This window comes from Rhinichthys klamathensis, unplaced genomic scaffold, assembly GCF_029890125.1.
Source record: "Rhinichthys klamathensis goyatoka isolate OS25496 unplaced genomic scaffold, OSU_Roscu_1.1 h1tg000019l_1, whole genome shotgun sequence".
NCBI lineage: Eukaryota > Metazoa > Chordata > Actinopteri > Cypriniformes > Leuciscidae > Rhinichthys > Rhinichthys klamathensis.
The window spans coordinates 8,117,849-8,131,673 of record NW_026606570.1 but is presented as its reverse complement, the minus strand read 5'-3'; the positions used below and the strand labels follow the sequence as shown (position 1 = coordinate 8,131,673).

Below are 13,825 nucleotides of genomic sequence, written 5' to 3'. Positions count from 1 at the left end.
GCCTTTCAGCTCTTCTCTGCCATGTGAGGTGGGGCCACGGCCTTCTCCCAGGCTTCAGTGATTCACCCACCAACACACACACACACACACATACATGAACACACACATGCAAAGAACAAACCAGGAGCTCTACGCCTGCCTCATGCTAAACAAAACCTCATTGTGTCTGCTAATTTCCAGCACTAGCCACCAAAACAAAGGCAAGATGATGGAGAGACACAGCTTTCCCACAGTCAGTCAGTCAGTCAGTCTGTCCGTCCATCCGTCATAGAACATGATGGAGGGAACTTGTTTGTAAAACTTAAAGGGCCCCTAGCAAAAAAAACTTGCCCATAAAAAGTCAGTAAAATGATGGGTTGACAAGGAAGTGTTTGCTTTTTCCAGTAACACATTGAAAAAGTCCCTTTCCTCAGCCATGACAGATTCCCTTACCCAAAAAAGCAGCAACAACAAACTCATAACACAACGGTGGCGATATCAATTACTTCCCAGCACATTGCGATGCTGCCTCTAGCCGAGTCTCTGCACGTCTGTGGAAAAAGTCCTTGCATTCTGACACATTTGTTTGTATTTTATACCCTGGGAAAGAAAGCTAACCATATGGCTATCATTGGGAACAGATGGCATTTGCCCAATGTGAACGGCGGTGCCTATCACTGCAATTTAAAGCACTCCACTCCCTGCATCAACTGCCATCTTTCTCAACAGATACTTCACTATTGTTCCGGATGATAGAGGAATGACAGTGCAAGGCTGTATAAGTTGAGCAAGCCAACGTACTACATAGTCAAAATTCATGTCTTTCAATGCAACAAGCAATTGCACAGAAAAGAAAGGAGAAGACATATTTTAGCATTGTTTGTGACTGCGATTCCAAAAGTTTTAGCATTTACCAAGAGCATTACATTTGTTTAGAAGGTGCTTGTTAAGCGTGTCCCGTGGTATTTTGTAACACTGAAAGCGTGTCAAACTAAGGCACAATATATTATAAGAAAAAGCCATTGGAGGAAAATGTGTAACCGTAGAGCTCACTTATGAAAGATGACCCAGGTGAAAGAAAGGAAGTTTGTTTGTTGGGTCAGTAAAATAGAAAATGTAATATATATATATATTCAGCAAGCGATGCATTAAATTGATCAAAAAACGTTTTTTTTATGGAACAGTTTATTGAACCTTTAGACAAAATAAAAAAATAAAATAAAAATTTGTTTTTATGGCTCATACACTATGATATAGGAGATTATGGAGCTCACAACCAAGGAGGAAAAAACAACTCAATTTTATTTAGAAGCAAAAACTGAAAATTTAGTACAGTTGCTGAAATGTATATGGCCAAACATTAAGATGAAATTCTGATAGCTTGTAATGTAAACTAATTTTATAACACTAGCAGACAACTTACATAAAATGCATATAAATATCAGTTGCCACACTATATCTCCAAATAATGAGTCTCATCAGAATGATATTTATATGCTTAGGTTTATGATCAAAGCGCTGTTGTTTTTTTGTTTTTTTGGGGGGGGGGGCATCCAAGGGCATCCAAGATGTAGGTGTCTTTGTTTCCGCAGTAGTTTCAATTTTGATATTTTTAGGTCAAACCGTTCTTGTCTGTCAGTCATATAATGCAGGTCTATGGTCACCACCTCAAAGAGCATGCACAGAGAAGTCCAAATTAAACATGATTTAATGACTCGTAAATGTAAGTACACATTGATGGCCTAAGACACGAAACGAGCGGTTTGTGTGAGAAAACGAACAGTATTTATATCGTTTTTACCTCTTGTAACCACAGCCACGTCCAAGTGATCTGAGGGCGCGGGCGCTTCGGTCTGTGCGTTACAAGAGGTAAAAACGATATAAATACTGTTCGTTTTCTCACACAAACCGCTCGTTTCGTGTCTTAGGCCATCAATGTGTACTTACATTTACGAGTCATTAAATCATGTTTAATTTGGACTTCTCTGTGCATGCTCTTTGAGGTGGTGACCATAGACCTGCATTATATGACTGACAGACAAGAACGGTTTGACCTAAAAATATCAAAATTGAAACTACTGCGGAAACAAAGACACCTACATCTTGGATGCCCTTGAGGTAAGCTAAAACATATTAAAAAAAAAATTCAAAGTGAACTATCCCTTTAAAAGAACTCTGATAGTGTTTGTTACTCGCACCCTGATGAAGGCTTGTTGGCCGCAACGCATAGGTGTGCCGTTGCTTGTCACCTGTTTTTAAAATCTAATCCATGAAATAAAGGCTTTCAATATTTTTTTCTAAAAACTAATACTCGAGTGCCTTGGATTGTTTTTTTCTTATGAGTGACACCTTAGTAGTTGCTTTAGTGCTTTTAAAATCACTAAAGAAGACACAAAATATTGCATACAACAGGTTTTGTAAAGTTTTGATCATGTTTGATCAAACAAATGCAGCCTTGGTGAGCATGAGATTTCTTTCAAAACCATTAAAAAAAGAGTGTGTGCAGAGATAGTAAATCGCAAAACAAATGCTAGTATTGCCAGATTACAGAATGCAACATGGAGGGAAGCCAGATTTGTATCAAATAGGAGTATCATGCGCAACACAGCATAAGTATAAAACTTAAACCGAGAAGGCAAATCTGAATGTGAATGTTAACACAGATCATTGAACCTATACTGTTATTGTAAAGCCTTCCTGTCACCAAGCACTGTAACTCTGGCAAAAAAGTTTGTGTGGGTCATGTCTAGAAGTTTGCTGTAGCTGTCTCTCTGGGTGTCAGGTGCTAGTCTGAGGAAGAACGGGAACATTAATCAGTCACTTTCTGCTGAAAAGCTCCATTTGAGAATGATTTATGACACTGCTGGCACGGACAGCCAAATGACAGGTGACAATAAAGGACACCCACACCTGTGTAAATCTTCTCCCTCTCCCTCTCTCTCTCACACACACACACTCTGAGAGGGGGAACGGGGGGACGGAGTTGAGACCGCATTATGGCACACGTCTCATTCATATGCAGCCAGATGAATGTACTCCTCATAGAGCCACAGAAATATGTACTAATGTTTAAATAGATAGTTCACCCAAACTTTCTAGGTTATTATATACTGTGAATGTCAGTCCAAACCTGTATGATGTTATTATTATTATTTAATTTTTTTAGTAGGACACACAAATGTTTTGGTTTTGGTTTTCCATACCAAAGTGACCAATGGGCTGTCAAGCTCCAAAAAAGGGTCTTTTAAAATATATAATTAAATAAAAATAACCCATATGCACTACATGCCAAATTTTATGATAGATCTATTTGAGGAACAAAACGGAATTTAAGTCATCAATCATGTTTGTTTCAAGAGCCACTGTTGGGGTGAAGATTATCAGTGTATTTGAATAAAAAAAAAAAAACAGTAATATTCTGAAATATAATTACAATTCAAAATAGCTGTTTTCTATTTGGATATATTTAAATAATAATAATAATTTTAAAACATTGTAATCCTGTGATGGTAAAGCTGAATTTTCAGCATCATTACTCCAGTCTTCAGTTATCCTTCAGAAATCATTCTATTATTTGCTGCTCAAGAAACATTTCTTATATGTTGAAAACAGTTGTGCAGCTTAATTATTGTGGAAACTGATATATTTTTGGCAAGATAGTTTGATGAACTGAAAGTTAAATAGAATGGTATTCATTTTTAAAAATATTCCTCTCATAACCTGACATCATTAAAAAATGACTGAAAAAAAGAGAAGTTAGAGAGATTAATATGTTCAGATGAAAACAGCTCAGAGCTCTCACCGTATTCAATAGACAGCAAGATCACATAGTTTCTGCATATAGAAGACCTACATACATTCTCAGTCTCCAGAGAGGGTCTCTAGTGTCTAACATTTACTCCATGACCTATTACTGCTTTTTTCCCCATGCATTAGACCTTGTGTTGAGTTTGGTTCCAAAACGCAATAAATCCATTTAGATTAATTTGAGTAAAAATGTGTTTTCTTTACCAAGAAAGTGGAAAGATGAAAACCACTATTTTCTGTTTCAAACTTTCACATAGCATTTGTAGGTCATAATAACAAAAAAAATTAAAATCCAGGTTTTGATTTTCAAAGATTTATTATAAAAACGGATTATTTTTTCCCCCAAAATGCAATAAATCCATTTAAAAAAAAAAATCAAAATGCAATTAATCCATTGAATCAATATAAAAGTTTTTTTTTCATATTGAAACTGTTGAAAATACACAACAACGTAAGTTTATTAGTATAATATTTTTTATTAAGAACTGTAAAGAAGATTGAAAACATTTTTCCTCCTCCCGAGTGCCTCATCTTCTTAATCTCCTCACGTAAATGATTCGATTTCGATGCCTTACGTTTCTTACCCACCGCAGAAACAACCACAGGTTCATCAATGCCTCAAAATTATTCATTTTTTTGTTTGTTTGTTGATCGAAAAGTACAAAATCGATAAGAAAACTAGGAAGCCGGGTGTATTTAAAGCGCTTCCGTTACTGTTTACATTGCGTGGAATGGTGCGTTGTGATTGGTTGTATCGCATTCTGCAGAGAAGGGAGACTGGCGTTTGTCGCGGTTTGGAAAGAAAGGGAGAAAACATGACGGAATAACACGGCGGATATCGCATTTTACTTAAAATTAAACATTGACTTTTCAATACCAACCAGATACAATACTGATTTTTGCAGTAACTAATTTTTTTTCAAAATGGCGTTTATCGCGTTTTGGAACCAAACTCTTCAATTTTCTCTCTGCCTCATTCTATTTTTATTATTATTATTTTTTTATCTCTCTCTCTCTGACCAGGTTTCCCATTAAATTTACTCATTCATGGACAGTGGCGGTTCTAGCCCATTTCAACTGGGGGGGCCAAGCTGGGGCCAGTTGTACTGTTAGAGGGGCCAGTTACATTTAGACCTTATTGTTGTCCTATCATTTTCTGCACTACTGCAGGCATTAACAGGCAAAATACCGTGTTTATAATCATTCAACAATGTATTTGCATTTCCATTATATTTTTACATTTGCATTACATATTCAGTATTAGTCACAGTAACTGTAATAGACATGATGTCCTTCTTTCTCTTCATTTTGAGAACTATAGAGCAAAAGCAATGGGGACCAAGAAGCTTATTAATTCATTTACTGAAAATAACTGACTTTCTAGGTAACTACGTCTAACCGTTTACAGGGTTCCTGCACACTTTTTAAAGTCAAATTTAAGGCTTTTTAAGACCTAAAGAAATCAAAATCAATACCGTACATTAGGGGTGTGCAATATTGACAAAAATATATTTCAATATTTTCAACGTTTTGTTGATAATAATTAGATGATATTTTACTGATTGTGTTTTTGTGCTGGTGCCATGGCTGGTTTAGGCCTGTTGTTGACAGCTGACTCACGAAGATATTCATATTTTTCATATTATATGGTCAGTTCACAGCAGTGACAGAAATAATTTTTTTAATTAAGGGGCAATATTTGCCACCTTAAATTGATTTCCAGGGGCATTTTCACCTATATATGGACATTTTTTCTAAACTTATTTAGAGTTATGCATCACCTTTTATGTCAAATACTAACATTCAAATTAAACAATAATTATACTTATTTATACAATAATACTTAATTATACAATAATTATACAGTACCACTGCTACCAGTCAAATTAATTAATTCAATCAAAATCCATCTTTGCAGTGCAGAGGTGACACAGAAGTGGCATTAATATATTTACACTCCATTTACAATAGCATAAATAAAGCTATGAGATTTTTTTTAAATCAATATTTAAATATGAAATGATTTCTAATTTTAACGTTTTAATTAAAGGATACTTTAAATATGAAACTAAAACCGCCAGTAGGCGGCGGCAAGTCCCTGTAAGAGGGATTCATTCATTCAACCGATTTGTTCAAACGGCTGATTCATTCGGGAAAGAAGCAAGTGATTCGTTCAAAACGCGGATTTCAGACTAGTCAAAATCATCGCTGTGTTGCATTGAGACTCTGCTACGGTTTCATTATGAAATTCTAGTCGGCGAAATAAAGGGAAAACAAACAATATTGACAATATTGTGTCTAAAAAGTTCTCCCAATGTTAACTTATTGTTAATTTAACTGTTGTATAACATAAATATCACAGTTGCAATTGTGCATGGGAAAACTGCACTCTTGCTGATGTGATATTCTAATATAAGAACATAATATGATATAAATATAAGACAAAAACTAATTTGGGGACATAGCCTACCTATGAACTGCACACAGCAGTGAAAGGACGATAGACAAATGCGATGGCACCTCACAGTGCCTACATAGTTAAAACAATGATTACAATATCATAATAGACAATAGGCTACACATCACACACCCCATTCGCACATAAAGAATGAACTTACAACTGAACTGACATTTACCAACTTTCTCCTTCTCTCCTCTCTCGCGTGCAGGAGACAGGCGTTATTCTGCCGCGATTCCCGGGAATGTGATGCGAATTGTCACGTTAAAAAATGCAAATCCACAAAGATAGAATAATAAAAAATAATACGCATACAACGATAACAACGATAGCAAAAAAAAGTTTTGTACAAATTATTTCAAACTCCACATTTAGGGGGGCCACAAGGGGGGCCAAGCTTTTTGTCACAGGGGCACTGGCCCCCCCTGGCCTCCCTCTAGAACCGCCACTGTTCATGGATAATCCACAAGTGTCTGGCACTACAACGGTGAATGGCAGTACAGCTTTTTTTTAAAGGGCGCATGCACACACACACAGCTATATGAATGAGGACAATAAAGTGACATGAATTCAAAATTGACAATTCTATTTTTTGGTCCCACTTTATATTAAGTGGCTTTAAGTACTATGTACTTGCATCGAAAAATAAGTACAATGTACTTATTGTGTTCATGTCGTATTGTAAAACACTTTTGCTGCTATTGAGATGTGATACGGGTAAGGTTAGGGACAGGTGTGGTGGTATGTATGGGTAGGTATACGGTGTAAGGGAAGGGTCAACTGTGTAATTACAAATGTAACTACACAGATACTGTGTAAGTACAATGTAAAAACATGTATGTACACAATAAGTCCATTGTATCAAATTATTAATTTCAATGTAAGTACATAGTACTTAAAGCCACTTAATATAAAGTGGGACCTATCCTCATAATCTTTACTCAAATTAACTTCCCCTCCGTCTTGCAGCAACATCTCTTCTCTTCTCTGATGAGTTTCCTACTTTTTTCATTCGAGAAGCCGTTTCACTTGGATATATGTCACAATAGGGAAGAAAAGACTATCGCTACTTCCCGAATTTAAAGACTTCTATTGTTTTTATGAAGCAATTTCTCAAAACCTTACCTATGTCAAGTGGGCTTAGAAACACGAGATTAGGTGACCACAACCGGAACTCAGTGACTGATAAGGAAGTTAATGGTTTATGGACCCTGATTTCACAAACAAAACTATACAGAATGAATCTCTAACCCTCTAAGCTTCTTCCCCTTAAGGACCTTCTGTCCTTCACCTTACTTTCTTTCATCCCTCTTCTGAACTTCTGCTCGGCCATGAGGGCAGGTGCTCCATCATTGAGATACTGAACATAGAAAGATGCTCTCAGAGGTTCCACCCCACTGTGAAGGAAACACTAACATCTGGACGCTCTCCAAGTTGGACTGGGCAGGTGATTTGCCAGATACGCAGAAATAGGTTCTTGTTCCACTGACCTGCTGCAATACCACGTGGAAACTACTGTGTAGGGCGTTGACACTGTTTCCCAGATTTGACACAATTCCCTATCAAAAAAATCTTAATTTGATCCAATTCAAGTGCCACTTTTCTTTAATTCCTTTAAAAGATGTGATAGACATTAAGTTGTAAGTATATACTATTTAAGACAAAATTAGTCAAACAACACCCTGTTCACACAACACAATCTTCATTTAACTAAACCTTTTTTAAATAATTATTAAGTGTTTCAATAATTAGTATACCTTTAAGCAGTAATTATGCTTATGTAGTTTTTACAACCTCATTGAGTTTTAAAAAAAATACTCATAAAAATAAAACTTGGGTAACACTTTATTTCACAGTGTCCTTGTTACAAGTTACACGTACTTCTTATAGTAATAACAGTAAATCATGCATATTTACATGTAACTAAAACAAGCCTTACCCCTAATCCTAACCCTAACCCTAGTAAGTACATGTTGTTAAATAATATTACTCAGTACTTAAATGTATAATTACACTGTAACATGGACACCTTAAAATAAAGTGTAACCTAAACTTGGCACCCCATCAGAACTTGTCAGAACCATTTGAGTAAAAGAACATAAACGTGATTAAAACAGTGAAAATCTTTAAAGAACTATTGACCAGAAATAGGACCTAAAATAAATGTACATTCTTCCACGCTTTCCTGAAAAAAGAACAGACTAAAAATATTGTTTAAGATTTGATATTTGATCGGTTGAAAAAAATCTTGTTTTACTTTACTGTAGTTTCTTTTGTCAAGCTGTCAAACTAAGGGTGTATTCACACCAGGAAAGTCCGATAGTTCACTTGCTTTGGTCCGGACCAAATAATTTTTTATTTAATTTTTTTTGGTACGGTTCGCTTTCACACTGCTCTTTTTGCAAGTGAACCAACATTTGTAAACAAAACCACACGTGTGCTAAGGTCGTCCATTCATTGGACAAGGATTCTCAAGTAGGGAAATCAGGAAGTGCAAAAAAGGCTCAGCATGGAGATATTTCGTACTGCAATATTTGTTATTTTACTAATTTTGTGTTATTCTGTACAAACGCAATATGAAGAAACTGCGCAGAAGACGGATAAGGTATAAAGTTTTCAATTAATAGAGAGGGGCTATGTTCACACATTCAAATAATGAGATTCTTATTGTATATACTGATAACAAGTGCTGTCAATGTTAACGCTTGCGATTAAGTTTGTCCAGTTTAACGCAGCATCATCCTTGTATTGTAACTATCGTTACATTATATGAACTGCAAAAGCTTTTTTTGCATCTATGCGCGATTAGACTAAAGAGAACGCTCTGTATGTGAATGTCCTGGTGACACACTCATTCATTCATTCATTCCATTCCAATGATGCACACACACGACGCGCAGAAAGACGCGCAACAGTATCGTGTGGCCAGAAAGCGCGCCGGAATGGAATTCTCTTTCACACTTAAACAACAATAACACAAACCATTATGCCAAAATCTCCGACTACGGAAGCCTTTTAACTCAAAGGCGCAGCGCTTTCTTGCAATTGGGTCGGTTCATGTTCACACCGTAAACGAACCGTACCAGAGTTCGTTTGGAACCGTACCGAGACCACCTCTTCAGCTGGGTCTCGGTTCGGTTGTTTGGTCCGCACCCGAGTTCGATTGCTGTATTCACACCTGCCCAAAAGGTCCGCACCAAAGGGGGAAACGAACTAGAGTTCGATTCAATCGAACCAAACAAGGCAGGTGTGAATACACCCTAACACTAAACTCACTGATCATTTGGAGCAAATGGATCAAACTCTGGCTCTGGTTTGAAATATCCCTTTAAACCGGCATACTTGTATCACGTTTAGGGTTTGTTACACATCATCGATATGCTTAAAACAGAGAAGTTTTTCCTTTGAGTTTTCCGCGTACAGACGACACCATTGTCAAACCGATCCCCATTCACACGGATCTGCGAAAAACGACTAAAACCCCTGTATTCTCCTGCCAGGCCATTAGATGGCGAGGGAACACTATAGATTGAACACGTAATACGCATGTGCAAGACGTCATCATTTTCACAGATTCGCGTTTTTTTGTTGTTTACACTGAGACTGTTTTCAAAAACTTGCACTTTGAAAACCCGTTTTCAAAAGTTTGCGTTTTCAGGCACACAAAACGCCGTTGTCGTGTAAATAAACGGACGAAAGTTTTACGTTTTTAGTTGAAACCGGTGTCATGTAAAAAGCTCCTTAAACTAATCCCTCAGTAACCTCAAAATTATCTTCTGACACAGTCTGACACGTCAGATTGTGATTTCCACTCAATTCCAAAAAACGCAGACGCTTCATTTTCTCCGTACAGTGAGCTCAGATATACTTTTCTCTTTAGCAAGCTCTCAGTGGAAAAGCACTTTCTTTACTAAACTCTGAGGGCTGCATGCTGGGAATTAAAATCTTGAAAGAAACCGAGAACTCACATAGAGAGAGACGGGAGCATCTATACGTTAAAAACGTAGGTCAGATGAGGTATTCGCAGGCCAACCATAATGCTTGTAGAAGCTGACACACACAGACAAGCGCGCACATTCAAACGGTCGCAGGATCCCTCTATCCTCTCCACACAATATTCACATTCATTACGGCAGTACACGGTGGGACATGACAGGCAGCACTTCAACAGTGTGTAAGCGAAAGGAGGGGGCGACTGTGCGCAAGCGAGAGCAGCAGCCATTACCTGTTAGCGAGCAGCGTCGTGAAGGTCACCTGACTCGTGCTCTGATAGGCTGGCAGCAGTTGGGCCCAATCCCACTCCCTCTCACCCATAGCAGCCTGTTGATAAATGAGCAGCGAGTATTGTTCGTTATTAATCAGAGTTAATATGATCAGTAAATTACTGCTCCAGCTGGGCTGGACTAACCAAAGAGGAGGGGGTCCCGAACAAGGCCGCCCCAACACGATCTATCTATCATGTCTGCACAAGAAGGTTTTTATTCCAATAAGACAGCAATTAATTTATAAATCCATTTGGGGAGGGATGTACCATCATTTATAAAAAGATAAATCAATTTTGCAAGAGGAGTCGTTATTCTTCTCGCCGTTATTCTTCTCGCCGTTGTTCGTGGCAAGCAGCCCAAGGTTTCCCTCACCCAAAGTGGACCGTCCCTTTGTTAGGGAGCCAAACGAAATCCGATTGCTTTGATAGCCAGAACGTCACTCTTAACTTGAAGCCGAGATGTTTTTTTGTTTTGTTTTTATTGACAAAAGGACAGGAGCGTGCCAGCCCCTCCTATTCTCCGACCGGCTGATTGATGGATCGGCATTTGTTTTTTTTCTGCCTCCATTTGATTTGACAAACAGCGCAGCCACCTGAAGGCGAGGAGGCTTTTTAATCATCCCCTTAATAAGGTGTTTTATGCAAAGCAATGCGAGCGCGAGCGATAAGGAGAAAACAAAAGGGATTAAGAGTGCAGCAGCTAGTGCTGAACGAAAGGAAAAGAACTCGCATTTTAACCGACATAAAACTCGGTGCCAAATAAGATAATGAAAGGAAAAAGTTCCCCTCAAAAAAGAAGGTTGCAAGACTTTCCGGCTTCAAAGACGTTACAAAAAGTCTCATGACATGAGCAGAGAAAACTTTATCCTACCTTTAAGAGAAAGCCAAAAGAGGACCATGGCTCTTGTAATTAAACCTTCAACCTACACCGTCTTCAACACGCAGGGGATGCTTTTTTCCCCACCCCTTGTTCAAAGCCACGTCACACTTGAAGAGTTCACCTTTCAAGTGTTTTCAAATCCTCTGCTCTTTTGGTTAACCTTTTTTAATGTTTTGCTTTGTGTCTTCCCTTCACACTAAAATATAGCTTAGGGACAGAGCGACCTATGGAGAATTGTCGAGTTCATTCTAGAGAAGCAGTTTAAAGTCTCTCAGTCTCTCTCTTATATTCACCTTGCCTGATGGCCTTGACGGAAAGTTACACTCGCTCGAGCGTGAAAGAGTAGAAGAAGAGAAGTAGTTCACGCCATTAATGAACTGCTGTAAATCGTTATGTAAACAACAAGTGTTCGCAAGCACCTCGAGTTGAAGGCTGAGCGACTTAAATATGAATAATAACAAAGAACCAACCTGATCGAACTTGTTCGAATTGCACTCGGTGAAGGGGTTAAACTGGGATGTACAGTCGCTCGCTTCAGAGGAGAACACGACAGGCCCCAAAGGGGAGTCCAGAAGTGCATCTCTCTTTGAATGAGGCGATAGGACGGTCCTCAGTAAATCCTAAAAAATAAAATGAAGAAAGACAACGTAAAGGCTCATCATCAATGCACTCCAGTCCAGACTAGAGAAACGAACAGGAACCTGGACACATCTTATTATTAGACGGCACTAAGCAAAACTAATCACTATTAAAGTGGTCAAATTAACAGTGAGTCTCTACAGAATTCTTAAACACATTTTGGACAAATTAGTACATTTCAACAATTATTACATACCCAATTTTGGACATAATGGACATTTCCTTTTCTCTCTATTCCCCAAGTAATTGGCCGACAATGGTAGAAATTAATCAGTCTATCTAGGAATAGGATTTGAAAACAGGACATTGGAAGAGGACAAAGATATGTATAGATGTGACACAAAGAATTGTCCTCAAGATTAGACTTAAGTGAGAGTTGCACTAATTTCCCAAGATGTGTTCTTATTGTTAAGTAGAGCAAAGGGGCATTGGGTATAGAGCTGTAGTTTAAGTGTAGAGAAAGACTTTGACTAATTCATGAATCTTTTCCTTTAATTTCTGTTATTTCTGTTGTTTAAGTTGTTATTCTCCAATCTATTTTCTTTTTTCAATCAGGTCAAGGCTGTTACGAGAGGGCCCGCAGCAACATCTGGATGCAGTTGTGTCTCTGCACAGGCGTTCCCCTCAGCTTCAGGTCACACTGTCTGCCTCAGGGTAACAGCCACCTAATTGCTTGGTGAAAAACAGCAATTCGCTACCTCATTGAGCTGGATGCTGTGATGGATTTGCCGGAGGTGCTGGCTGCCACCTGCTCTATGGCACAGCTCCAGCAGCAACTGCCTTATTTTATGCTCAGTCAGTTCCGCGGGCCCACCTCTATCCTGCGCCGGGCCGCTCTCCACACGCTCCAACACACTGATGGAGGAACACATAAAGAAGAGAGAGGGGGGGTAACATGAAATAAATGGAAAATGGTTATTATATTACTCAATTTAAACCCTTCTAAAGGCAGTTGTACATGGTAACCGCAAGAATCCAGTTCATTTTCTGTGGGAGATTTTAATTATTATAGTTTTTAAGTCGTTTTTAAAATAGTCTAAATACTAATACTACATTTATTCATTTTGGCAGACGCTTTTATCCAAAGGGACTTACATTACATTCAAAGAACACATTTTATCAGTTCTTGCTTGCCCTGAGAATCGAACCCATGACCTTGCCATTGCTAGCGACACTCCTTACTGTTAGGGCTACTAGTATAATTATACTAAATTTTCAATTAATATTAAAATGTTCAAATTGGAAAGAGATAAATCTGTTATTTTACTCTATACACAAACATACTTTTATGGTAAGGTTCATACATCTAAAACTCATCCTGGTCCAGAAATATTTTACAAAATGTATAGCTACCTTCATGTTTTATGCAGACTGCTAGCAACAGGAGTGTGCAAAATTACAATGAATAAATACATTTATTGATTTTATTTCTTCACAAATGCCATAAGTCTTTAGCAAAGAAAAAATAGATTTTATTCAAAACAATTAAATGTCATTAACTGTAGCTTTTGTGATCTTTTTGTGATGGGATCAAATATCCAAATAAGAGTAGCTGTTAGAGATAAAGTGGGCATTGTTGTGTTCCACACAAAGATTCGCACGTTTAGTGCAAAAAGCCAAGAGCTGCATGTTGCCAGTTGCGGCAAAACAGTTTTATCACATGATTTGCTACCATTTTTTTCTTTTTCACATGAAGTTCCTTTCGACAAAAATGTAGAAAAGAGAGCGTCAGAAAGAATAGCTCAAGAGTCAGAGATATGTAACCTCAAGGTCCCCTCAACGCACCCATTCTCGTGCC

The 13,825-nt window shown here is 37.9% G+C and overlaps 1 protein-coding gene across 1 annotated transcript in view; it reads right to left on the bottom strand.

Moving 5' to 3' along the window:
• The window catches only part of kiaa0825 (KIAA0825 ortholog), a 163,868-nt gene that overhangs the window by 77,484 nt on the left and 72,559 nt on the right, over positions 1-13,825 (bottom strand). Inside the window, exons 17-19 of the mRNA XM_056238189.1 lie at positions 12,726-12,882; positions 11,859-12,008; positions 10,470-10,564 (exon numbers count right to left, since the gene is read on the bottom strand). Of these exons, the coding sequence (XP_056094164.1) occupies positions 10,470-10,564; positions 11,859-12,008; positions 12,726-12,882 (402 nt within the window). The remainder of the gene's footprint in view (positions 1-10,469; positions 10,565-11,858; positions 12,009-12,725; positions 12,883-13,825) is intronic.